This window comes from Carassius gibelio, chromosome B16 (genome assembly GCF_023724105.1).
Source record: "Carassius gibelio isolate Cgi1373 ecotype wild population from Czech Republic chromosome B16, carGib1.2-hapl.c, whole genome shotgun sequence".
NCBI lineage: Eukaryota > Metazoa > Chordata > Actinopteri > Cypriniformes > Cyprinidae > Carassius > Carassius gibelio.
The window spans coordinates 28,534,746-28,559,569 of record NC_068411.1 but is presented as its reverse complement, the minus strand read 5'-3'; the positions used below and the strand labels follow the sequence as shown (position 1 = coordinate 28,559,569).

The 24,824-nt window shown below is 35.3% G+C and overlaps 1 protein-coding gene across 1 annotated transcript in view; it reads left to right on the top strand.

The window, feature by feature from the left end:
* The window catches only part of LOC127975250 (CUB and sushi domain-containing protein 3), a 244,953-nt gene that overhangs the window by 79,553 nt on the left and 140,576 nt on the right, over window positions 1-24,824 (top strand). Inside the window, exons 11-20 of the mRNA XM_052579149.1 lie at window positions 1,978-2,081; window positions 6,294-6,406; window positions 6,520-6,702; window positions 9,979-10,305; window positions 11,352-11,546; window positions 13,181-13,319; window positions 14,930-15,117; window positions 15,639-15,827; window positions 19,147-19,263; window positions 20,715-20,930. Of these exons, the coding sequence (XP_052435109.1) occupies window positions 1,978-2,081; window positions 6,294-6,406; window positions 6,520-6,702; window positions 9,979-10,305; window positions 11,352-11,546; window positions 13,181-13,319; window positions 14,930-15,117; window positions 15,639-15,827; window positions 19,147-19,263; window positions 20,715-20,930 (1,771 nt within the window). The remainder of the gene's footprint in view (window positions 1-1,977; window positions 2,082-6,293; window positions 6,407-6,519; window positions 6,703-9,978; window positions 10,306-11,351; window positions 11,547-13,180; window positions 13,320-14,929; window positions 15,118-15,638; window positions 15,828-19,146; window positions 19,264-20,714; window positions 20,931-24,824) is intronic.

The following is a 24,824-nucleotide window of genomic DNA, read 5'->3' as shown; positions in this document are numbered from 1 at the left end:
ACATTATTACCTCATTTATCTTCGCCCGACGGAATTGCAAAGTTCAAATTTTATTGCATTTTCCACAGACCCATTATTAGAGACCCATGGGTAGCTCATTGGCATTATTATTGTGTTAACACAGTAAATGAAGTTAATATATGAACTTAAAGGGACGAAGCAGGACTTTCTTATGGTCGCCTGATAGTGTTCATTAGCAAACCACTAATAATATCAGTGTAAGTGCTGTAAGACTTTATTTTTATTTATTTTTTTACGCATGTGGACCGCCTGTAAGCTGTGTGTGCATATATAGATGATTCTTCAACAAGGTGTGGGTGTTTAAACATCATCTTATAAGATAATTCTGGCAAAAAAATAAATAAAATGAACACTAAAATGCAATTTCCATTGTACCTCAATTTATGTGTTGGGTTTTGAGTACATTCTGTGATGCAAATTACTTTTTTTTATAATAAAATGCATCCTTTGTATGGCTAATTCCATTGCAATGTATATATTTTAAATACAATTACACTTTCTTAATATTATAAAATTTATTGATATTGATTATTGAAAAGGATTTATATTATTTTCATGCAATGCAGTGTTTTCAAATGTTATGATACATGTTTACTAACGTTCAAATGTTTAGGGTTAAGTTTTTTAAGAAATTAATTTCATTCAGCAAAAGTGCATTGAACTGATCAAAACTTACTAGTGTTACTAAAATATTCTATTTCAAATTAATGCTTCTAATAGAAATAAAGTTCTTTACAACTTTATATAAATCAAACAATCCTAAAAAAATTATCACAGCTTCAACAAAAACATTGAACATTTTAAACATTGATAAGATAAGAAATCATTCTTGAGCAGCAAATCAGTATCTTAGAATGATTTCTGAAGATCATGTGACACTGAAGACTGGAGTAATGATGCTGAAAATTCTGCATTGCATCACAGGAATAAATTACATTTTACAATATATTCAAATGAAAAGCAGTTATTTTTAGCTGTGAAAATATTTCAGAATATTACTGTTTTTACTATATTTTTAATCAAATAAATGCAGCCTTTACCATCACATAATTAAAGTTTAAAATTACATTTGAAAATATATTAAAATAGAACAATAGTAATAGTATTTTATAATGTTACTGTTCTGGGAAAACATAAAAGAGAAGCATTTGAAAAGCATCAAGATGCTCTGTGAAAACTTTCCAAGACTTTAATGTGACCTTCATTTACCAAAGAGAAGCCAACTTGAAATCTGTTAGCGTTAATAAAAACCAACCCACGAGGCTCAGATGTGGCAGCCGTTGAAGAAGCACCCGTATACCTTAAGTGCATGCTTGGTTCCTCAGTGTGCCATAAACGTGCCAGAAGGCCGCTATTCATGGTGTCTAACTAAATGTGAGCAGCGGCAGCTCCCCGGTGTCTCCAAACGCACACTGGGGGGTGATTATGCAAACAGGACGTTGTTAATGTACAAGTGAGTGTTTGAAATAACACTGAACGAGCTGAGCACGTTTCTCCAATGTTTACTCGCAAACTTGAGCCGCTGATTGAAAGCACTCTTGTAAATTTGTTTTACCCTCAACATTCATTGGACCGTGCAAATGATTTTTTGGATAATTGATGCATCGCCCCTTCCGAATTTTTCTGGTTATATCGCCGGGGTTCAATGGGGCCGCAGAGGGTATGAGCAAATGAACTGAAATATACAGGCGACATATGCTGCAGTCAAGTGCTGGCCCCGGTGAGCTCATGAATATCATATTTATTGGGAATAGTGTGTATCATTTATATTTGATGATGTCTGAAGCGCTCTAGTACTGAGAAACTTAATTAAGACAGTGTGAAATGCACACTACTCATTCTCCGTAACAGAGAGCATATGGAGAAATCCCTCCGGTCAAGGTGCTTCATTGATTCGAGTGGCGTTCCATTACAAAGACTTCTAAGGCTAATTCAGTGATTTTCTTCCCGTCGCAGGTTATTCAAATCAATTTCGAAGAGTTCGACCTGGAGCTGGGATACGATACGTTGACTGTCGGTGACGGTGGAGAGGTTGGCGACTCAAAAACAATCATACAAGTGTAAGATTCAGATTTATGCTGTTTTTATGTATTGCACTGCAAAAACAACTTAGAGGCATCTTTAAATCGAGATAAATTTACTTGAGAAACAAGATATGCAAAGCTATTTAAATGCAAGAAATTATGAGATTGATCTCTGTATATTTTCCCTTACCCCATCAGCAAATAGTTTGTAGACTTCACTAAAATTAATTAAATTCATGCTTGGATTAGAATGAGAACTGTTTGCCAATAGAGAAAGAAAAATAAACTTAATTCAAGGTCTTAATGTCTTATGCAATTTAGCTTCTCAAGTAAATGTGTTTTCTTTTCTGAAAGTTTGGATATTTTCAGTGGGAAACATGTTCAAATGAGTTTTGTAGTCTTGAATAATTAGCATTGACCGTTGACTTTCATCTAGAATATTTTATAGTGCCAATACTACAGTATTTTTATGTTATTTAACTTTTCCTTACACCAACAAGTCATAATTAGTTTTACTAAAGATTTACCACGCACAAACATATATAACAAATACATTTCAAAGCAAAAACTCACACAAGTGTCAGATTTAGTGTCATATTTTGAAGTTGTGTGTCAGAAGCGTAAATGTATTGTAAGATACTCAATCAGTATCTTTTTTTCCCAGATAGAAATCCCTTTAACATCATTACATCAAGATAAACTTACCTGAGAAACCAGCAAAGATATGTCAAGGCTATTTAAATGAAATAAATTGTGAGATTGATCTCTGTATATTTGCCCTTGCCCATCAGGAAATAGTTTGTAAACCTCACTAAATGTAATTAAATTCATGCATGGATTGGAATGAGAACTATTTGCAAATAGAGAAAGAAAAATCTACTTAATTCAAGGTCTTAATGTCTTATGCAATTTGGTTTCTCAAGTAAATATTTCTACTTTTAAGCACATTTTAGCCAGAAGACGGGTCAATGATTTTTTGTAATCTTGAATAATTAACATTGACTATTAGCTTGCAGCTAGAATATTTTATAGGGGCCACAATGTCTCTTTTCACACATTTTTATTTTTTTCCCATAAAGTTTTCTTGCACCAACAAGTCACAATTTAGTTTCACTAACCATTCACAATGCACAGACATTATTGAAATATATAGCAAATAAAATACATAGCAGGCAATTCACACATTCAATTTGTGAATAAAATCATTTTGTTTCAGACAGAAAGAGAAAAATGAAGTGCTGAACTTAGACAAGATGTGACACGCCACTTGTTTCGAGTATATATCTGCATACTGCATTTGATTTCTTTTCATTTTAAAAGAAAAAGGAAAATTCAGATTTCCACTCTTTAAAGGGTCATATGATGTTGCTAAAAAGAACATTATTTTGTGTATTTGGTGTAATGAAATGTATTTATGCGGTTTAAGGTAAAAAAAAAACGAAAAAAAAAAAAAATACATACTGTACATTAGTGTTTCTCCTTTATGCCCTGCCTTTCTGAAACACGTTGATTTTAACAAAGCTCATCTTTCTGAAAAGTGAGGTGTGCTTTGATTGGCTAGCTATCCAGTGCGTTGTGATTGGCTGGATGCCTCAAGTGTGTGATGGAAATGTTACATCCCTTGACATCCCTTTGACATACTGTGATGCCATGCTCGACGAAAACAAAACCAATAAAACCCATTACAAACGAAGCATTCATTGCATCCAGTGGGGACATAATTACTTATTATATGACTTATACTGTCTTCTTACGCGGTAACATAAAACCATGTCTGCATTAGTGATCTGAGAAACGACAAACGACAAACACTACTCCACACTGCTCAATCTCGCATTTGAATCATCAGTGGCAAATCCTTTAAATATAAAAAAACGTACTTTCATACTGTGAGCCAGAACAGGTGGCAGATCAGGAAACAGTTCTTCGTAAAATGCGCTGCACACATCTGAATATTTGGGTCGAACTGTTTTGGAACAGTGTTGTAAATACAACTTAACCACTGATTTCTAGTTGTGTCCTCTCTTGGAAAGCCCAACAAAGTAGTTTTGCTTTCACAATGTAACATAATGTCACACACGGCGGGCTGAGTGAGCAAAGGCCGGCTCGAGAGCTGCATGCCTGGTGGATTCGATGAAGTAGCTTGCGGCAACCACATGTGACCCCGGGCCGGACACCGCTGGTTCTACGGTGAAAGTCGATCCGGTGATCCACAGTGCGAAGTTGATGAATCTCCTCAAACAATGTAGTTTCGCTTTACAATAAACACACAGCTTCTCTACAACATGGCGGCGTGGCAAAAACAATGCTACAGCGAGAATAAAAAGTTACGCCTTCTTTCTTTGCGTGAACATTTGGGCGGTGTTATGCAAATCTTCCCACATCATGATGTAGACGTGGGTGCATGTTAGAATGAGTTGTTTTAGGGGGGTTTGGTTGATTCTTAACTTTTATCATTTTGGATTTGAGATCTTCATTATTCACCAAGAGCTTGTAACACCCCAAAGAGAAAGGACAAATTAAAACGACCTCCTTTAAGATATCCAACTTTAATAAACTCCAGCAGCTTTTTATTTTATTTTTTTTCAGCTTTGCAGCAGTTATCCATTTCAACAGCATGAAAGCAACAAAACCATACAAACCACACAGGCACAAATCGTCCAGCAGTATTTTTCTCCCTCACAAACATGTTTTTCTGTCCACCTCTTTTCGCCCCCGGCCGTATGTCTCAGGGTATCTTGGGTAGACACACTTTGGTGACAGTCTGTACTGTTTTTTGGTGCATTTGCCTGGCTCTGTTCCAGCTGCGATTCATTGAGCGCTCACAGAGCATTCCTCAAGGACAAAAGACTCTTGCTGCCAGAACACTAATACATACTGTAAAGCTCAATTAATGCCTTTCTTCATGTTTGTGCTAGGCAAATTAGCTTAGTACTTTCATTATGATTTATATTTATTATGACATATTAACGTGCACCGTTCTAATATGTTGTTTTTAGACCTGTATCATGGTAATACTATACTTCATACATTTTGTCATGGCACTATGGGATTTTTGGATGCTACCATGGTGTTTTTTGAAGTACCTGACAGTATAATTTAAACCCCAAGTACAGTCAAATAAAAAAAGAGTAGCATGACATTACTCTGTTTTTGGACATGCACCATGCTAACAGGTATATTAACCACTTGCGATACAGGAATAGCTTTAGATAATGCACTTATATTCTGGGAGAAAATAACATACACATCAATGTAAAAGTAACCCTTAAATGAGACCAGACAATGGAACTAAGGAAACTCTGAGTGTACACAGGGAGAACAGAAACAGATGTGTGGGACTAATGAACAGATGAGGAAACTAACGAAATTAGGCAGGCGGGAACAGAGTAAACACAAAAAAACTAAACCAAAACTGCCCATAATCCTGACTGTGATTTAATACTATGATTAAAAAATGGATCATGGTAATACTATGGTTTTGGATGCTACCATGGTGTTTTTGGAAAACATTTAATGTAGTTACATATGTAGAATACATAAAGTACTATGTTACCATTGGAAAATGATATCAAAATGGTATGAAACCATGTGCAAAAATACATTAAACTCTGTAGTAGTTAACTTTAATACTAGTCTAGTACATTTTGGTGATCTTTTTGGTGTTTTTGGAATATGTACTATGGTAATGTTATATATACAGTGTGTGACATTCTTATATCAGTACTTTGAGTATTAAGGATGCATTGCATTGATGAAAAGTAACAGACTTTTACATTGTTGCAAAATATTTCAAATAAATGTTGTTCTTTTGAACTTGCATTTAAAAAACAAGATTGATAATTTCAAGATTGATAATGTACTACTAATAAAGTTTTTTTGAGCAGCAAATGGATATTAGAATAATTTCTGAAGGCTGGAGTAATGATGCTGAAAATTCAGCTTTGCACTAGAACACAGTACTTTTAAATCGTAATAATATTTCATAATGTTACTGTATTTTTATTTAGATAAATGCCGTTTTGGTGTAAGCAGTTATTTCCAAATATTTCATTGACTCCATACCTTTGAGTACTATATAAATACCACTGTATATAAATATAGTAGTCATTCAGTACTAAAGCACATATCAGAATACCATAGTACTGGCATCTGACAGCATTTATCATTGCATGGCACTGCTACAGTAGTGTTCTCTATGCTGAGATCACAGACTCTTATTTTCTTTTGTTCACTCTGCATGGACAGGTTAACGGGCAGTTTCGTCCCTGACCTCATCGTCAGTATGACCCATCAAATGTGGCTGCATTTGCAGTCTGATGAAAGTGTGGGCTCTATTGGCTTTAAGATCAACTATAAAGGTGAGTCTGTTCCCTGCCTCAGCTTCTTAGAGTGCCCACATAAATCACTCTGCTGGCTCAAAAGCTTTACTGCTGTTTTACTCCCTCCTCTCGTCTCTCTCGCCTACCTACAGAAATTGACAAGGAAAGTTGCGGGGATCCCGGCATCCCTCTGTACGGACTCCGAGAGGGCGGGGGCTTCTCCAACGGAGACGTGCTGCGCTTCGAATGTCAGTTCGGATTCGAGCTCATTGGCGAGCGAATGATTTCCTGTCAGAATAACAATCAGTGGTCTGCTAACATCCCCATCTGTATATGTGAGTGCTGCAAGACCCTTCTCTTCTATTATTTATGTGCTTTGAAGCCTAAATGTTTTTTTTTTAATCTACTCTAGAAAAAAAAAAAGATTTTTAACAAAACATCCGAGTATTTTTTTTGTTCTCTTATTCATGCAATGAAAGTTGAGGGTGAGTTATGGTGTCAAGCTCTTTAAAGAAATTACCATAAAGTGCCTCCAAGTTTTCTGAACACAGAATAACATTGCATGAAGAAGAAATTGAAATTCTAATAGATGGACACTAGGGTAATTATAGTTAACTTAAACTAAGCCCATAAAAATAAAAATATACATAATATAAAACTTTAACTGAAACAAACTTCTATTTCATCCATCTATCCAGATAGACAGATAGATAGATGGATAGATCCTTCGTTTAAGTCTGCCTGAGAGGTTCTTTCTTCGAAAGTCGTAATTATGATGTGATTTGCATTATTTTAGTTCGAATAAAAATGGGTGCTTTGGGCAATTTCATTTTTCTTTCTCTCAGACTGGAAGCTTTTTAAGTGCTAATGCAACAGAATGAAGAGCAAAGGATCAATGCTTTATGTATTTCATCATTCTCATACTGCCGCAGAGAATTATGTTGTCTTATCACACAAACCTGGTGCTTTATTAACTGGCTAAGTGAGTAGTATTTTCTGCCGAGCACGATCACTATTCTTCATTAACTATTTACATGCTAAATTATGTGGTTAACACTCACAATTAAAACGTAATTATCAGTAATCAATACCGTTTGGAAGGTACTATAGAATAATCTACCATGTATTATGATTTAATATAATTTTTTGGACATTATCATCTTGAATGCCATGGTATTTTTTACAGGAACATTTGAGGTTGATAATTAAAATAAATACCGGTAAATAAATTGATTGACATTTTTTAAATATGTAAGTAATAATGCTTTATTCAATCAAAAATACAGTAAAACAGCAATGTTGTGAAATATTCAGATTTAAACTAAATGTTTCCTATTTGAATATTTTTGTAATATAATTTATTCTAAGCTGAAACTTTAGCATCATTACTCGTCTTCAGTGTGATCGAAATGATACTCTCTTTCAAGGAATGTAATGCATCTTCGCCCAAAAAAAAAAAAAAGTATTGATTTCTTACAAAAAACAAGCAAACAAACAAATAAATAAACAAACTGTAGTCTACAATCTGGCATAACAAAAAATAATAAAAAAAAAAATTCTGCATGTGTGCCGCTAACAATTCCATTATATCATACTGTATATCAAAGTTAAAGAAAAGAAAAAATAACATTGCTCAAACTGAATTCAGAGTTTTCCATTGCCAAATGTGATACTTTTGCCATTATACTCTAAATACTATGATCCTGACAAGACTTGAGAGCCAGCACAAGTCCTTCTAGAAAGTTCTCAAGAGCTCGGAAGTCATAATTACTATGTGAAGTGCATTTAAGTGATCATAACATGGACACGTCGCCAATGTAATTTTCCTGCCAACTGCGACTGAGATGAATGAGAAATACTAACGTTTAGCTCTCTTCAGGTACATTAGGCCTTGTGCGTTCAGGAAGTAATTTAAGACCACAGTTCTTCATCCATCCTCGCTAGCTCATTACGGTGATGAGCGCTGGCGACCCTTTGCTTCTCTCAGAGTCGGTGAGACACATGTCTAAATGAAATGATGTCGAGAGGTCGGACTAATTAAAACCGTTTTATATGTTGGTGTGTGTAAACAAAACCACCACGCTGTTAAATATGGATAACAGACTGAGCTCTGGCAGATGATAAGATGACAATTCTCTGAGAGCCCGACAAGCAAACAGCACCAAAGAGCAATGCCATTTCAAGAGTTTTAAAATTCCCAGCATGCCCTGCACAATGTAGTTTAATACAATTAGTGCTTCCATTACAATACAATAATCCCTGAAAGAAAAAGGTGCAGCATCACAAGTCAGTGTGTTGGTTATTGCTTAAGGCAAGACACTGAGGGTGAATAGGGTGAAAAAAGAAACTTACAGATATCACCCTACTTACCCCAGTTGATTAAGACACTGTTTTCTATTACTGTTTATGTTTCTGATTAAATATGCTCTCTTTTGCACACAGTTCTAGAACAGAAATCTGAACATTGGGTAAAGCCAGGTTCTTATTTTATTTTGTTGACATATCCGAGCTGAAGGTTTTACAGAGGCTCTTTTATTATCACTTCATAAATCAGAAAAAGTGCTGTCAGTAGCCAAAAAAAAAAAAAAAAAAAAAAAGAAATTCAGTGTATGCATAAAATGTTATATAAATCAGGCGAATGATATATGAACAAACCCTTCTCTAAAACCCATCAGAATATAGATAGGAATAAAACAGTAAAGTTTAGTTGAAGTGCTGCTGAAGTGGATATTTTTATTCAAATATATGTATAGAATGTTACATAAATCAGGCGAATAATATATGATCAAACTTCTCTGTGCAATTTATGGGAATTTAATAATAAAAATTTATTTTATATATAGGGGCATTTCTCAGCACTCACGGACACTGCACAATAAAAGTACAAAGAAAGCAAAGAAAACAAACAAGAAAAACCATATACAAAAGACTAAACTTAGACTAATTTTAGTATGTGCTTATGTTATGCTTGTGCTTATTTTACATAGGTTTTCAGGGTTTATGTCTATATATATATATATATATATATATATATATATATATATATATATATATATATATATATATATATATATATATATATATATATATATATATATATATATATATATATATATATATATATATATATTTTTTTTTTTTTGTAATTAAATAAAATAAATAGTATATATGTTTGTGTGTGTGTGTTTACTTTATCTGTAATTTATATTTTGTATTACTTCATCTTTATTTCAATCACCAAATGGATATTAAAAGGAGATTTGAATCAAATTAATAAATAAAATAAGCAAAAAATAAAAAATAAAAGACTCATTTTGAGAAACTGGCCTTCAAAGATATTTCTCATGATTAAAATGTACAGATAAATTATAATAAAATGAACTCTTAAATGTGTAGTTTGATGTTTTCTGGCTACTAGTCTGGAAAAATAAACTTTATCATAGCAAATCAGCCCAGAATATCTAAATTGACCAGTGCATGAAAAAAAATGAAAATAAATAACTTACAGCTATGACATTTTAGCCAAATTTAATGCCTTTAAAAAGAATTTATATTAGTCTTTGCTGCATTTGACCTTCACATAACTGATCAGCATCTCCTCCTTCTCTTAGTTCCCTGTATGTCCAACTTCACGGCAGCCATGGGCACCGTCCTGTCTCCAGACTACCCCGAGGGTTACGGCAACAACCTCAACTGCGTCTGGCTGATCATCGCCGAGCCAGGCAGCCGCATCCATCTGGCCTTCAACGACTTCGACCTGGAGCCCCCCTACGACTTCCTGACGGTGAGGGACGGGGAGTTGGCGGATGCCGTAATGTTGGGACGTTTCTCTGGGGCAGAAGTGCCTTCGCATCTCACCAGCAACTCCAACATCCTCCAGCTGGAGTTCCAGGCCGACCACTCGATGTCCGGCCGAGGATTCAACATCACATACAGCAGTGAGTGCTTCTCTTTTAAATGTGTTTCATGTAGCGATAAAGATTTTGTTCTGAATAAATAAAGTAAAAACAGTCATATTTTTGCAGTTTAAAATAACTGTTGTCTATTTGAATATATTTAAAAAAAAATATTTAATATTGTGATTGAAAGCAGATTTTTCAGCTTACTATGCATACTATTTTTGGCTTTATTTTTTTCCATTTTCATATTGGTATTCTAAGTATTTTCACAACATAAACTATTTTTATATAATATTGTTTTTTAATTTAAAATGCTAGAATTATATTTTAGTATTAATTATATATTTTTATAGCATTTTTATTATATTTAATATGTTACCATTTTTCAATTTTAGTTTCTTTTTAGTTGGTTTTTAATATCTCTATATAGCTTTTATTTATTTCAGTTTTAGGTTGTGAATAAATGAAATAGGCCTAGCCGTTCAACTTATAATTTCAATTATTTACCAATGCAACATTTAAGCATTTTATTTTAGTTGTTTGTTTATGTTTTGCATTTACTTTTTCTTAATTTTTTTTTTTTTTTTTTTTAATCAGACATTATATTAATTACTCAAAATTATTTTTAGTAGGTTCAGTACACAATAGGCAAGCAAACACATGCACACACAGTATGCCACAGTAAACTAAAAAAAGTGTAAAGGTTGGCAAAAAGAATTAATACTCTTAAAAAAAAATGTGTTTGCTAACAACATTTTTGGCATGAGAAGCGTTGTCTTCAATCAGATTCCCAAAAGCCGTCAAGTAGGACATATGGAAGGACATATTTTCTTCAATTTAATTCATAAGCCATTTATCCACCAGCATCAAACAACTTAATCCTGTTCGCTGAACATCACGCCATTAGCTCAGCCAAAATAATCCCCAAATGCCCGTGTGACAACGCACAGAACCCTAGTGTTTACCCACAATCCTCTGTTTCCTACAGTTTGATATTCCATTATGCTTTCGCTCCTTCCTTTCCATTTCATTAAGTAAGTCACGTTGCAAGTAACAAGCTCTCTGCTTTGATGTTATTTGTTCAGCGTTTGGACACAATGAGTGCCCGGATCCCGGAGTGCCTATGAATGCCAAGCGCTTTGGTAATAATTTCCAGCTGGGAAGCTCCATCTCAGTGGTGTGTGAGGAGGGCTTCATAAAGACGCAAGGCTCGGATACTATTGTGTGTGAACTGGAGGCGGGAAAGGTGATGTGGAGTGGTTTGATCCCCAAATGTGAAGGTAGGTTTCAAAGTGTTTGTGTCCTCTATTCTTTTCTGTGGTATAAAGTTATCAAAGCTGTGCTCAGGAAACGTTGGCCTTTAAGTAGCCTTTGGATGTTTTTCGGAAAGATTGTTGAATTATCTAAATTGCATCCCTTGAACTCATAGAAACGTGGTTATTATCAGAGTTGTTGCATGAACACTAAAAAAGAGAGAGTACAATAGCGAAAAAAAGAGAGAAAAAAAACAATCTGTAAACACCAGCTTTGATTAGAAAATAATACTTACCTGCATCTGCTTCAATCAAGATTTTGCATTATTATTCAGATTTTTCCACTGGTGAGGGATAGGGGAGAGAACCTAACACTTTTTGACCTTATCAGGTTGTGTAAATCTAGCTTATGTAACTTTTTTATTTACTATTTCACACTTGTCTAGTACAAATATGTTGCTTTGTAAATGTTGTTATTCTAGGATGTGTGGAAATATTTATACAGCTTGTGTTACAACCCCGCTTTAGTTTGCTCCCCATGCTCCCTTACTCTTAACAACTAAAGCTAAGTGGAATGCTAACAGCTAAAAAAGCAGCCAAAACCAGCCTGACTGGCTTGTCTCTGGTTTACAATGGAACTGACTTATTTGACCAGGTAAAAGCGGTTGAAAACTCTTTAAAATCTGCTAAACTAGTTATCACACTTCATGAGACTAGCAAAGAAAAGTTTGCCAACTTGGGCTGGTTTTACCCTTTTTGACAGCAGTGATGAGTTAGTGGAAAATACAAGGGCTTACCAGCAAAAGTATGACTGGTAGGGTTGTATTTTGATACAGTCAAGCATTGACATCTGCACCTTATTGATTAATAGTGCTATAAGCAGCCATTTTGCTAACTTTTGCTAACTTAATTTGCTAACTTTCCTTTGTGTTTACAAAAGTCACACAGCCTTTCTGTAATATCTGTCTCTACAAAGACATCAAAATCAAATATTATAAAGACCCTCAAAAGTGTAAAGTTCTGTTATCTTGTTTGTGCTACTGTCACAGAGATGAATGGTAATGTTAGCAGTTAGCTTTCTTTATGCTAACAGCTAGGAGACAGCTTTCTTTAAGTATTAAAACTTTATTTTAAAACTGAATCTGAGAAATGAGTCTAGAAAGCATGCCATCTAAAAGGGTAAAGTCACTGACACTGTCGGATTATTCTCTTAAATGTTACGTTTTTGACTTGTTACCAAGTGCAGCGGTTGTGGGGATAACAAATACTTTTATCTTTGCTGACAGATTTTTTAAAAGGTCCGTTTTTGCAAAACCGAATATGTGAACATGCAGAAAGTGTTTCAGAACAGATAAAAAAAAAAAAAAAAAAAAAAAAAATTGTGGTTCGCTTCCCTGGATCTTTTTTTCCTGCTGTTTACAAACACCGGTTTGATTTCTCAAGACACTCATTTTAGTGAAATCTGTCAGGTAGCAGGAGCATTTTGTGCGTCTTATTAAAAAAAAATAGCTTTCAGCACCTTTAAATCAATAACTTTTTAATCTCCAAAGACATTCAGAGACCCTGTACTGCGACAACAGTTTATAAGAAGAGCTTTCTTTGTTGAATCGAAGTGTTCTAATAAACTTTCTGCTGCCATGTACATCAAATGTTTCCTGCAGCGCCATGCGGAGGCCATTTCACCGCTCCGGTGGGAGTCATTCTGTCCCCGGGGTGGCCCGGCTACTACAAAGATTCCCTGAGCTGTGAGTGGGTCATCGAGGCCGAGGTGGGACGCTCCATCAAGATAAGCTTTGACAGGTCTGTTGGATAGCTCTGAGTATAGCAACACACAGAGGCATTATTTGGATTCATGTCTGGAGGCATCAGCTCTCCAAGGCGGCAAATCATTTCGGCACATATCAGAGTTAGAAAAAACCCAAGTAACAGCATATTCATAGCCATCTCCATCCAGGGTCCTTTGGGTGTGAAGGTCGCGTGGGTTTTTATAAAGTCTCAATGTAACACTCTGCCGAGTTAATAAACTATAATGTCAAATGTAATTGAATCGTAAGCCTCAGCTGATCGCGGCAAAGTTCACATGTAGAAACGTCTGAAGGATGATATTGCTTCCGAGTAATGTTTGTCATAGCACATAGACCGAGAGCGCAAGGGAGACGGTCACCATTAGTGTCTGTATAAATGATTACATAGTGTTATGTCGACGGGCTTGATCCATACGCACACTGTTTGGCGTATAAATCTATCGCTGAGCGTGGTGCCCACCGAGGCCATCTGTGAAAGGGAAATGGAATTAATCTATATCATGATACAAATGGTTGACTTTATTTCATTAGTACTGCGATGCTTCCCAAGAGTAGGGCATTGAAATAGCATCAGATCTGGAGTTTGATCTAGCAGACTCCTGAGAGCGGACGCCTCGAGATGTATCACAAAAGCAGACTCGACTGGGCGAGCATAGATTGTGTTTTTTTGTTGTTTTTTTTCAGGACTCTGGCTTTTCACCGAAATCATTTCAATTCTGTCATAGTTTACGCACCCTCATGTACAGCAATCCTGTAGGACTTTCTTCTAAAAAGAGATATTGTGATACATGTACTGGCTGCTCTTTTCTATGAAATAATGAGAATGTGAAAAAAAATTAAATAAAAAACATTAATTAAAGATATCAAAAATGAGTGTACTGTATGTGGCTGGTTCTTTATTTTAAGGTTTCCTAAGTCATGTGATTTATTTGAAAAACAGACTCTCTATCTATCTATCTATCTATCTAGATCTATCTATCTATCTAGATATATCTATCTATCTATCTATCTATCTATCTATCTATCTATCTATCTATCTATCTATCTATCTATCTATCTATCTATCTATCTATCTATCTATCTATCTATTTGTCACAGAATAACATACAGAATAACATGATTTTAAAAGATTTGGAATATGGTGCACAAGTCTTGCTGTACAGTAAAATGTAAATTTTTGGAGCTCTTTTGGAGCTTTCAGCCCCTGATTATTATTATTATATTTACTTTCATTGCTTAGAAGAGAGAAACAAGGTTGTTTTGTAAAAGGTGTTATTTTACTGAAGACAGGTTTGGAACAACATGAGGGTGAGTAAATGACCATATTTTCATTATTAGCTCAACTATTCCATTAAAGCAAGCTCGCTGCGGTAGATCTGTGTTTATTCGCACATCACAAAGCAGTTTGATCCCATCAATAAACAGCAGCGTGAACACTGGCTGTGCCTGTGACTTCTCATTAAAAGAGGCGGTCAATGAGGAACAGTCGGGCAGCCATGGATAATGAGCTGTGGATGTGTTCGTGTGTGTGGATGGAAACACATTTCACGTCGTAATATTTATTATCTATTTTCTTTGATCTGTTTTTTTTTTCTTCCCCGGCAGGTTCCAGACAGAACTCAATTATGACTTTCTAGAGGTTCACGATGGGCCTAATCTCCTGTCGCCCCTAATCGCCTCTCTAAATGGCACCCAAGTCCCTCAGTTCCTGTTCAGCAGCGGCAACTTCCTGTATCTTCTCTTCACCACCGATAACAGTCGCTCTAACAGTGGCTTTAAGCTCTTTTATGAAAGTGAGTCAGCCGTCTTTATAGACCGGGTGCCTTTTGCCTGAGAAATGATATTTCAGTCCGAATCGTATCTGTCTCTCCACACAAGCAAACAGCTTGAGGATTCCTCTGCAGTATTCTGTCTCACGCTCTTTATTTCTTGACGATTCTGTCTTTTTCTTTTCCTTTTTCATCTTTTTTTTTCATTTGGTGTGCTTTATTGGCTTGAAAAAGAATTGCATTCATATTTCCAATCCATTTCAGCACAGTTGCATGCAATGCAAATTAAATACTTAATTTGATAGTGATAACAGAGTAAACAAGTTCCATTGACAATTCAAATAATAATACATGTAATGTGCAGTGCAAAGCAATAAAATAAAATGGAATTTTAGGTTAGTTTATATAGTTTTTTCCTTCCCCCTGTAACTATACATTTGCCTTTAATGCACAACAAAATGCAACTGTAAATACAATTGACTATACCTTGAGCTATAGCTTTAAATGACATAAAATAATCAGATTTTGTGTTCGCTGTGCTCCAGGCGTCACTTTGGACACTCACTCATGTTTGGACCCCGGCGTGCCCGTAAATGGGATACGTTACGGGCAGGACTTGGCCATCGGCTCGGTGGTGTGGTTTGGCTGTGAGCCCGGATACAGACTGAGCCACGAGGAGCAGTTGGTCTGTGAGAAGAACCACTGGTGGAGCCACCCTCTGCCGACATGTGACGGTAAACTGTCATCTCAATTACATCTCAGTTAGACTATTTAACACAGCTCATTTAAACAGTTCTTTGATTTCTACATTCACAACAATTTCAAGAATATTCAGCAGCATTGGCTGTATTTGCATATTATAATTCTCATCACATTCAATTCAGACTGCAAATGTACATCTCATCTAAAATCTATTTTCTCTGACGGCAGGAAAGATCAGTTTCAAATAAACCAAGTTCTCTTGAATCTTAAATCAGTGTAATTGCTGACTGGTTATTTGTATAACGGTGTATTTAAAGATGCACAACAAGTATGTTGCTAAAGTTGTATTAGTTTTGTTTTCAATAGTGTCAGAAGAATAATTAATCGAGTCATTAACGAACTGGAATCGTAAATGATTCACTTTCCTATGCATTATATATAGAGAGGGTTCAGCTCAGAGTGTAACTTCATATTCTATTCTTAAAAAGTCTGTTGATTTCTCAAAGTTTTGTCTTTTTAATGAACAGCTGTGGCACTGTGAGAGCTAACAAAGGACTTGGTCTATTCAGCTGGACTTAATTGTCAGCATAAGTGTGAATTTTAAACCAGAAGAATTCACTGGGGATGTTTGGTTTGCTGGCAGAATTTCGACCGATGCTTTGGACTCTGTCAAGAAATCTGGTATTTGTCATTTTTCTAGGACTTTCTGCAAGTCAGAGTGAAACTGCTGTCCGCAGCCTGTTTTATGCTGGCGTAATGTGACATTTCTGAATGACACGAGAAGTTCAGTGAAATAAAATGTAGGACTGTGATTTTATCTGTCAGGAATTGATACCTGAATCTCTACCGGAATGTAGCCATCTGATTGTTGGAGCAAGATGTTGTAGACAAACCATTTTTATTTTGGAACACCAGTAGGAACTTTATAAAGAAAGTAAATAGGGTCATTTTTGTTTACTTTATCCTTCCGGTAAAATGTTCTTGTTTCCAAAAGGGCACTCTTAGCAGGTCTGGCCCATTTGGCGTATTCAATTTTAATGACTTTGTGTCATTCTGAATTAACTGAATATGGAGGAAATATTTTGGGTACTTCACAGTGCCGGAGGGAAGAAGGAAAGAGATTTAGGCAGATGTTGAGCCCGAGGCGCTAGACTCTTTTATCATCTCAAGGGGAGTGACGCTGACATTCATTATCATTAAAGGTGAAGTCGCTGAGGAAATCGGCCATCGTTCCTCGAATTCTGAAGTTCGGGTGTTCGTTTGGACATCACTGACTATGACTGCATCCTAGTTTGCACATTGTGGCTCTGTTCCAAAATTTGTGGCATTTTAAGGCAAAAAAAGTTTGCTCAAAGCTTCATTCAAAATCCATTGTGATGAACTCTTGTAAATGTACTTGAAATTTATTTAAGACAATTAATATATAGATAACACTAACCATGTCAAAAGTGATGTATTTTACCTAATACATTTATGTGCCACTTATTAGCATTGTGCATTGTTAGCTTAGCAATATGCTAAGCAATATGCATTTTAATTAACTGAGAGTGAACAGTCACATGCACTTTGACTGTATATACTGTACAAACAGTGTGAGATTTGTGCAACATACTTTTAGTATGTAGTAAAAGTATGTGAACTGGGTTGCTGACCTATGTCTCTTTGTGGACATAATCGTAAAAATATCAAAATAATAGTGGATACACCAGTATTTTGCAGATAAATCTAAATCATGCGATTTTCAAAGCATTTTCAATTAAGCACTTAAAATGTTTGAAAATGTTAGATCGGTTTCAAAAGATTTTCTGTTACATTTCATGATGTTATCACTGACTTTTACTTGTTTTCCGTCAAGTTGTAGCATGGGACTAAAATGTATTTCTTTGGTTTGACCATTGCTCAAGATCTATATTTGCCCCAATCAATAGACTAAGCCCTGCTGGGATAATGCCACCAGCCTATTTCAGCTTTTGGTTTAGTAGAAGACCCTGTGATAAGGTTTGTTGAGACACCTTGAGTCGCCTTTCAATTGACAGATTGTGTTCACAATTAGAAATGAGCCCTGAGTTTCAGATTTTCTGATTGCATACTTATATCACCAAAAGTTTATCCGATGCATGTGGATGTTTGTGATCACTTCAACATTCCTTGGCAGATGTTAGCACAACATATAGCTTTGTTTTAAATATGTTTTAAAATGTATCCAAATTAATTCTCGTTTGCACAGAAATCTGAAATATTTAACAGAAATAGAATGTGATTAATATAAAGAACTTTATAAAGAACTAATATAAAGACACTTTTTGCCGTAAGAATTTGTCTAAATGAGTTCATGGATTCCCATGTTTATTTCCTTTTTCACCTGCAGTCTGCACAGATTTCATGTAAATTGCCGCATTCATTTCAATGCACCCATGCACCATTTTACAAAAAGAGCCAAACAAAGCAGAATTATTTTCTATTGTGAATCATTTGTAAAACCATTCTTACATAAATTGCCGTATTCAGTTTAGTGTGACGTTTTACATGAATATTGGCCCGTTCCAAACACAAATGTCTGTGCAAATTCAGAAAACCACTTCTTAACCAAATTGTGATGTGATGGAACCATTCTTACCTAAAGTTGCAATCATTTTGGATAAATGTTTTCAACAATGATTTTGCTTTTTCTTTTCACAAATGGTTTACTCAGAATTGTTATTTATACACATCATTTATAGATCTGGCAGACCCTTTTGTGTGCAGCCTTTTTTTTTTATGTGTTAATGCATTCCCTGGGAATCAAGCCCATGATTATGATAGTTTTATAGACATCTCAGTGACACGTACGTTTACTTTTTGTGTGCAATTAGAGTATCAGAAATGCAGGACTGTTTGAAAATAAATGCATGGACATGCATTGGAGAAGAATGTCATTGAGACCTGTTGTTGGATTCTTCCAACTCAAGCCAATGAGCCACCACTTTGAAACGGCATATCAATGATCATGCAATCACCCATAACCTCCTAGCACCACGGCAGAGAGTTTTGCATGGACAATAGCACTCACTCATTTTCTTAGAAAACATTTCAGAGACAAAGTAAATCGGTTGTGACCTTTTCTAGAGACAATGGCAGGTGGAAAGTAGCTCAAAGTAGAAGAGTTTGCCATTACTCTCGTTAACCTTTCAGTGGTATTGTTACTTCCGGTGAAGGTTGCTCTGCTCTTTGAATTCCCTCAGCTGAACTCTGCTTATCTCAACAGAATTCCTGCTCAAGACGTAGCACTAAAAGTGATAGAAGAGCAGTTGCATATGTGCTTCCTGTAAAGTTTCAGATCTTTTTGAAGATTCCACACATGTCTTACTGCAGCTCTGTGCGGAGGCGATGTCCGGGGCCCAGAGGGCATCATCCTCTCTCCTGGCTTTCCAGAGCTCTATCCCAACTCATTAAACTGCACATGGACTCTGGAGGTCAGCCATGGCAAAGGTACGTTCACAGGAGATTTCTTCGTGTGCTGTCAGTAGAAGACGAGGGCTCGCTTTTGACATCAGATCTGTCTTAGGTGTCCATGAACACATTCAAGTATGGACGTTTATGTACTTGTGGGTAGACTAGCCAAAAATGATACTCAAGTAAAAGTATTTCTAGAAAGAATTACTCAAGTAAAAGTAAATGTAATAATCCTAATGATTACTTGAGTAGGAGTAAAAAAGTATCCAATGAAAAAACAACTTTCTTAAATTTCCCGGTACGAATGAGAAACCGCTTTAGATGTTTCAGTGCTTGCAGGTAACTAAACAAATCATTCAAACTGATTTGTGAACCAATTCTGTGCAATTCTGTTTTGCGGCTTGTTTGATGAAGGCCTTTAACAGAATATCTCAAAAGAGGGATTCATTCATGAATAAGGCATCACTCATGCCCCAGAAAAAAAGAGACAACGTGCTTGGAATAAACTGTGCATTTCTTAACATGTATTGCATTAAAATAAAGTAATGAGAAGAACTTTGCAGTGTAGTGAAGGTAAAAGTACAGTTCTTTTTTTTTGTTATGTACTCAAGATAAAGTACCCACTTTTAAATCTACTCTAAAAAGTACAAATCTTCCAAAAATATACTCAAGTAAATGTAACGGAATAGGTATACTTTGTTACTATCCACCTTTATTGAACACCAAACAAATACAGCGGTATTTTAAACACAATATGTGTGAAACTTGATGCACAACTTCTAGTTTTAATGAATCGACATTGATTCTTAAATACCAAGATTGATCTTTGAGCCAATGCAAGAGTACAACTTCACTAGACATTATAGAGCACACCTCCCATCCAATAATGACAATAAAATTGTCAAATTCTGTTTCAAAATCAATTCGAATAGCTGTGGAACGCAAGTGAATACAAGCATCTCTTCCTCTTTATTAGTACTACTTTGCTCAGTTTTTCAACTATGGAAAGACGTCAGTAAAACAGCTTCTGAACAATGTCATGTAGCATTACATTTACCTCAGGCCAGCTATTCAGAAAAGCATTTCACCAAATATATGCACTGTATAGCCTATATATGAATTCTATTTTACATTACTCGTTCGTAATGTGTTAATGCATGTTTAAATTAATCGGGAAAGAAAACAAGTTATGACTGCATTATTTTTTTTATTATTTGAGTGGTAATTATTATATTTAAATATAAATACTGATTTAATATTTTACACTCTGCTGTTAATTGTAACCTTTGTTATTAAAGGAATAAAAGGGCTCACTAGTTTAAAGCATTTGATGAGATGGATACCTTTATCCTTAATTAATTTGAAGACAAGTGGAGAAGAAATTTCTCCACTTACCACTTATTTGTTTCCTAGATTCCAAGTCATTTTTTTTTACATGATGTAGACGTAAATAATTGGTGTTCTTATCTGATGTCTCCTCTTCTCAGGCGTGCAGTTCACGTTTCATGCGTTTCACCTGGAGGATCACCATGATTACCTGCTCCTGACGGAGAACGGCAGTTTTGCGCGGCCCCTCGCCCGTCTCACCGGTTCTCAACGACCCCCTCCAGTCAACGCCGGGCTCTACGGCAACTTCAAGGCTCAACTTCGCTTCATCTCAGACTTTTCCATCTCCTTCCAGGGCTTCAACATCTCTTTCTCAGGTGAAAGAAACAGTCTATACCATTTGAATTTATAATTCATTCATTCATTCATTTATATATTTTCAATTCGTTTCATTTGCAACCCCCCCCCCCCCCCAAATGCATAACTGTAAATAAGAAATAGTTAATCCGAAATAAAAACTATGCAATTTCTGTGCATCCGAATGTTAGTTTGATCAAGGAAAAATGTAAAGTATTTTTACACAGCTCTTTTCCATTTCACTTGGCAACAAAAAAGAACAAAAATCAACAACAAAGCAAGACTTTTTATGACTAAACTATTCCTTTAAGGTCAGTGTAAAGCATTGTTAGAGGACACACCATTCTGATAAAAAGCATCTGAAATACACGCGATTTAGAGTAAATTGTTTCATTCAATTTGATGCAACGATTTACGAACAGAGCCAGCTATTCTGAGCAAAGCAAATTGATTTTTTTTTCTGTAGATCATTCATAAACCATTCCTACATAATTTTACGTAATCAGTTCAATGTGGCAAGTTACATAAACACCGATCCTCACAATTTTCTGTGCAGATTGCTTGTATAACCATTTGTACCTAAATTGTGAAATGATAAACCCTTTACTACTTAAAAATTTGCTAACGATGCAATCATTAACATAAGGATGTTTTTTTTGTTCCTTTAATGAGTGATAGGCATTACCATCCTTTAGTAGAAGATCTAATAATGAATCTTAATCTGAGGATAATATCGAAGGTTATTCTAGGACGAGAGCAGTCGCTGTTGTCATCAGTGCCTACAAGCCTGTTTCTATGAAAAGTCATAGCAGCAATTAGACATAGATGGTGCTCTGTACATTGATAAAGGTAATCAATTGGCAACAGCTTGAGCTGCTTCTCAGTGGCTTATTGAAAGTCTGAGACTTATCAGTGTAGCCGGCAGTCTTCCTGTCAGACTCTAGCGGTGAACTGCTGGCTGATATTAGAGCTGGCTTTGGGCTGCGTTTTTCATTAGTCACAGATCCCCACTGGATCATCCTGCTGCGCTGCACGGTCACCACCAGATACCCACTGGGCACTGGGTTCAACTGGGCTGCCGTCTAATGGAATTAGTTGATCCACCTTTTGACGTAAAAGTGGAAAAGAAACCTATTTGACAGCAAAATTCGAGCGCATAGTCGAGAAAACGCCAGGAAGCCAACCGTATTTTAAAGCAGTTGCACCAAATACCCGTTCACGACTGGTTACTGTAACTTTTGCTAACACTTTACTTAAAGCCTTTATATATATAATGCATTATAAAAGTAAATTTAGTAGTAGTTTTAATGTGTAAATGATGCCTTGTAATGCACCTTATAATGCATTCAGTAATCTCATGAATAATGAGAACCACAGTCGTAGTACGTTATAACATTTATTTATTCATTGTTACACATTTAGAAAGTATAATGCATTAAAACACATGACAAAAAAAAAAAGTATAATATTATAATGCATTTTAACTTTTTTAACTTTTAGAATTATTTATGAAATTATGTAATGCATTACAAAGTACATAATCACTTTTTAAACTTTAATGAATACATTTACAATGCATTGTACATAAAGGCTTTAAGGATATGGTTACCTAATTTACTTATTTTTTTTTTAACAGCCATAGTTCATCCTAAAACATTTTTTTCTGCCCATGTCATTACAATCCCCTATTTGTGTGTGTGTAAGTGTGTGTTTCCCAGGAATATACACGGTTCATTTTCCATTCAACTAATTTCCAAGCTTTTTTTGTTACTAAATAACCTACAATAAAGTTAAATAAATAAAGATGTAGAGAAAATAAAAAAAATAATAAAATACAATAAAGAACAAAACACAAATAAATTACCATACATCAAAAAAAAAAAAAAATGTGTGTGTGTTTAAATGAAAGTGCAAAAAAAAAAAAAAAACCTTTAAAATATTACCAAAACTATAACAGCAAATACAACAACAGTGGTTACAGGAGAGAAAAAAAAAAAACATCCTTCTAGATGTAATTTTTTTTTATATTTGGCTAAACTATTTTTTTCAGTTCAACATGATACATTGTTAGAGAACATGCTGTTCTAAAAGAAAGCCAAGTTGAGAGAAGAGCCCATAGGGTTTGGCTCATGTTTACTGAGCCGTCATATACATTAATTAAGGACTTGAGTTATGAGTACCCATATAATTATCCAGAAGCCAAGTTCCTGTATTAGCCTAATATATATTCCCCAATGAAAACCGCGGTTGACCTTTTTCTGGTACTGAATATTGATGGGATTGACACAAGCTATCATGCATAATGTGAAAAATATCAGGCGTGAAACTGCAGACAAAAGATGTCCACCATTAACATTCCAGCATTAATGTTGCAAGATTTTTTTTTTACATATTATGAAATCTATTCAATTTTCTATACAGCACAGAGCGACAAGGTGGAAGCTTTCACATGCAGAACACATCGTGTTTCTAAATAGATAGGAACATTTGATATTAGAGCACAGAGGAAGCACAAGTGACAAACAAGCAATTCAATTCATTGCCACCGACCATCAAACATCTGAACTCATTGCTCCTCTTTACCGAGCGCCAGGATCTAATTGAAACCACAGCTGCGGTCGTATGCTAACCGTTTCTGCATATCATTTACATATGTGGAAATGATTCACACTGTTTCTATCATAGCTCTAATTGATTGTTTGAGTGTTTGTAGATAACCAAGGGTAAATGTTCACTCTCGGTTTACTCTGTGAATCATGATGTGATGTTAAACGAGACATTGGTTCAAAAGATCAAACCTGAAGTGCCATGCTAAAATAAAGCAAAAATCAATCATTTTAAAAACAATTACTGTGGCAGTTCTTCTGCCAAATACAGTAATTAGCACTCCTCAGGCAAAGATGTCTTGAAAACACTTCCAATAGAATGGGACATTAGAAAGTTAATAAGCTCATAGTGCATCCCTTTAAGCACAAAACCAGAGTACAGAAAAATATACGAACTTAATTTTTTTTTTTTTTTTTTAAAGCTGCTTACTGAGTATCTACAACGCATCAGTGATTCTTAAAGGGACAGTTCATCCAAAAAGGAAAATTTGCTGAACATTTATGCATGTTATCCAAGATGTAGATTAGTTTGTTTGTTTATCAGAACAGGTTTGGAGAAATGTAGCATTACATCACTTGCTCACCAATGGATCCTCTGCGGTGAATGGGTGCCGTCAGAATCAGAGTCCAAACAGCAAAGAAGAAAATCACAATAATTCACAAGTAATCCACACCACTCCAGTCTATCAGTTAACATCTTGTGAAGTGAAAAAGCTGTGTGTTTGAAAGAAACAACTCCATCATTAAGAGGTTTTGACAATAAACTGTCTGACTAAAATATCCATAATCCATGATAATGCTTCCTCCAGTGAAGAAGTTGTCCTCACCTCAAAATTCAACAACATATTTGTTTAAACCAGGTTTGGACTGCTTTTGTTTGTAAAATGTGCTTTATCTGTGTAGATTTCTCTCCTGATGGAGATGAGACACATTTTTCACTGATGAAAGCAATATTATGGATAGAAGACTCTACTGGAATTGTGTGGATTATTGTATATTATATATTTATCAGCTGTTTGGACTCTTATTCTGATGGCACCCATTCTCCGCAGAGGATCCATTGATGAATGTGCTGTAATGCTATATTTCTCTAAATCTCTTCCATAAAGAAAAAAACACGTCTACATCTTGGATGGCCTGAGGATGTGGAAATTTTATGTGCATATTAACTTCTGTGTGAATATTCTTTAAAAATGCTGCCTACGTCAGCAGCTCACTAGGTTTCAGATTAATTCCTTTAGTTATTCCTTTGGTTTTTACAGTTTACATGAATTGTTTGTCACATCCTGCAAAGCTGTATTACAATAA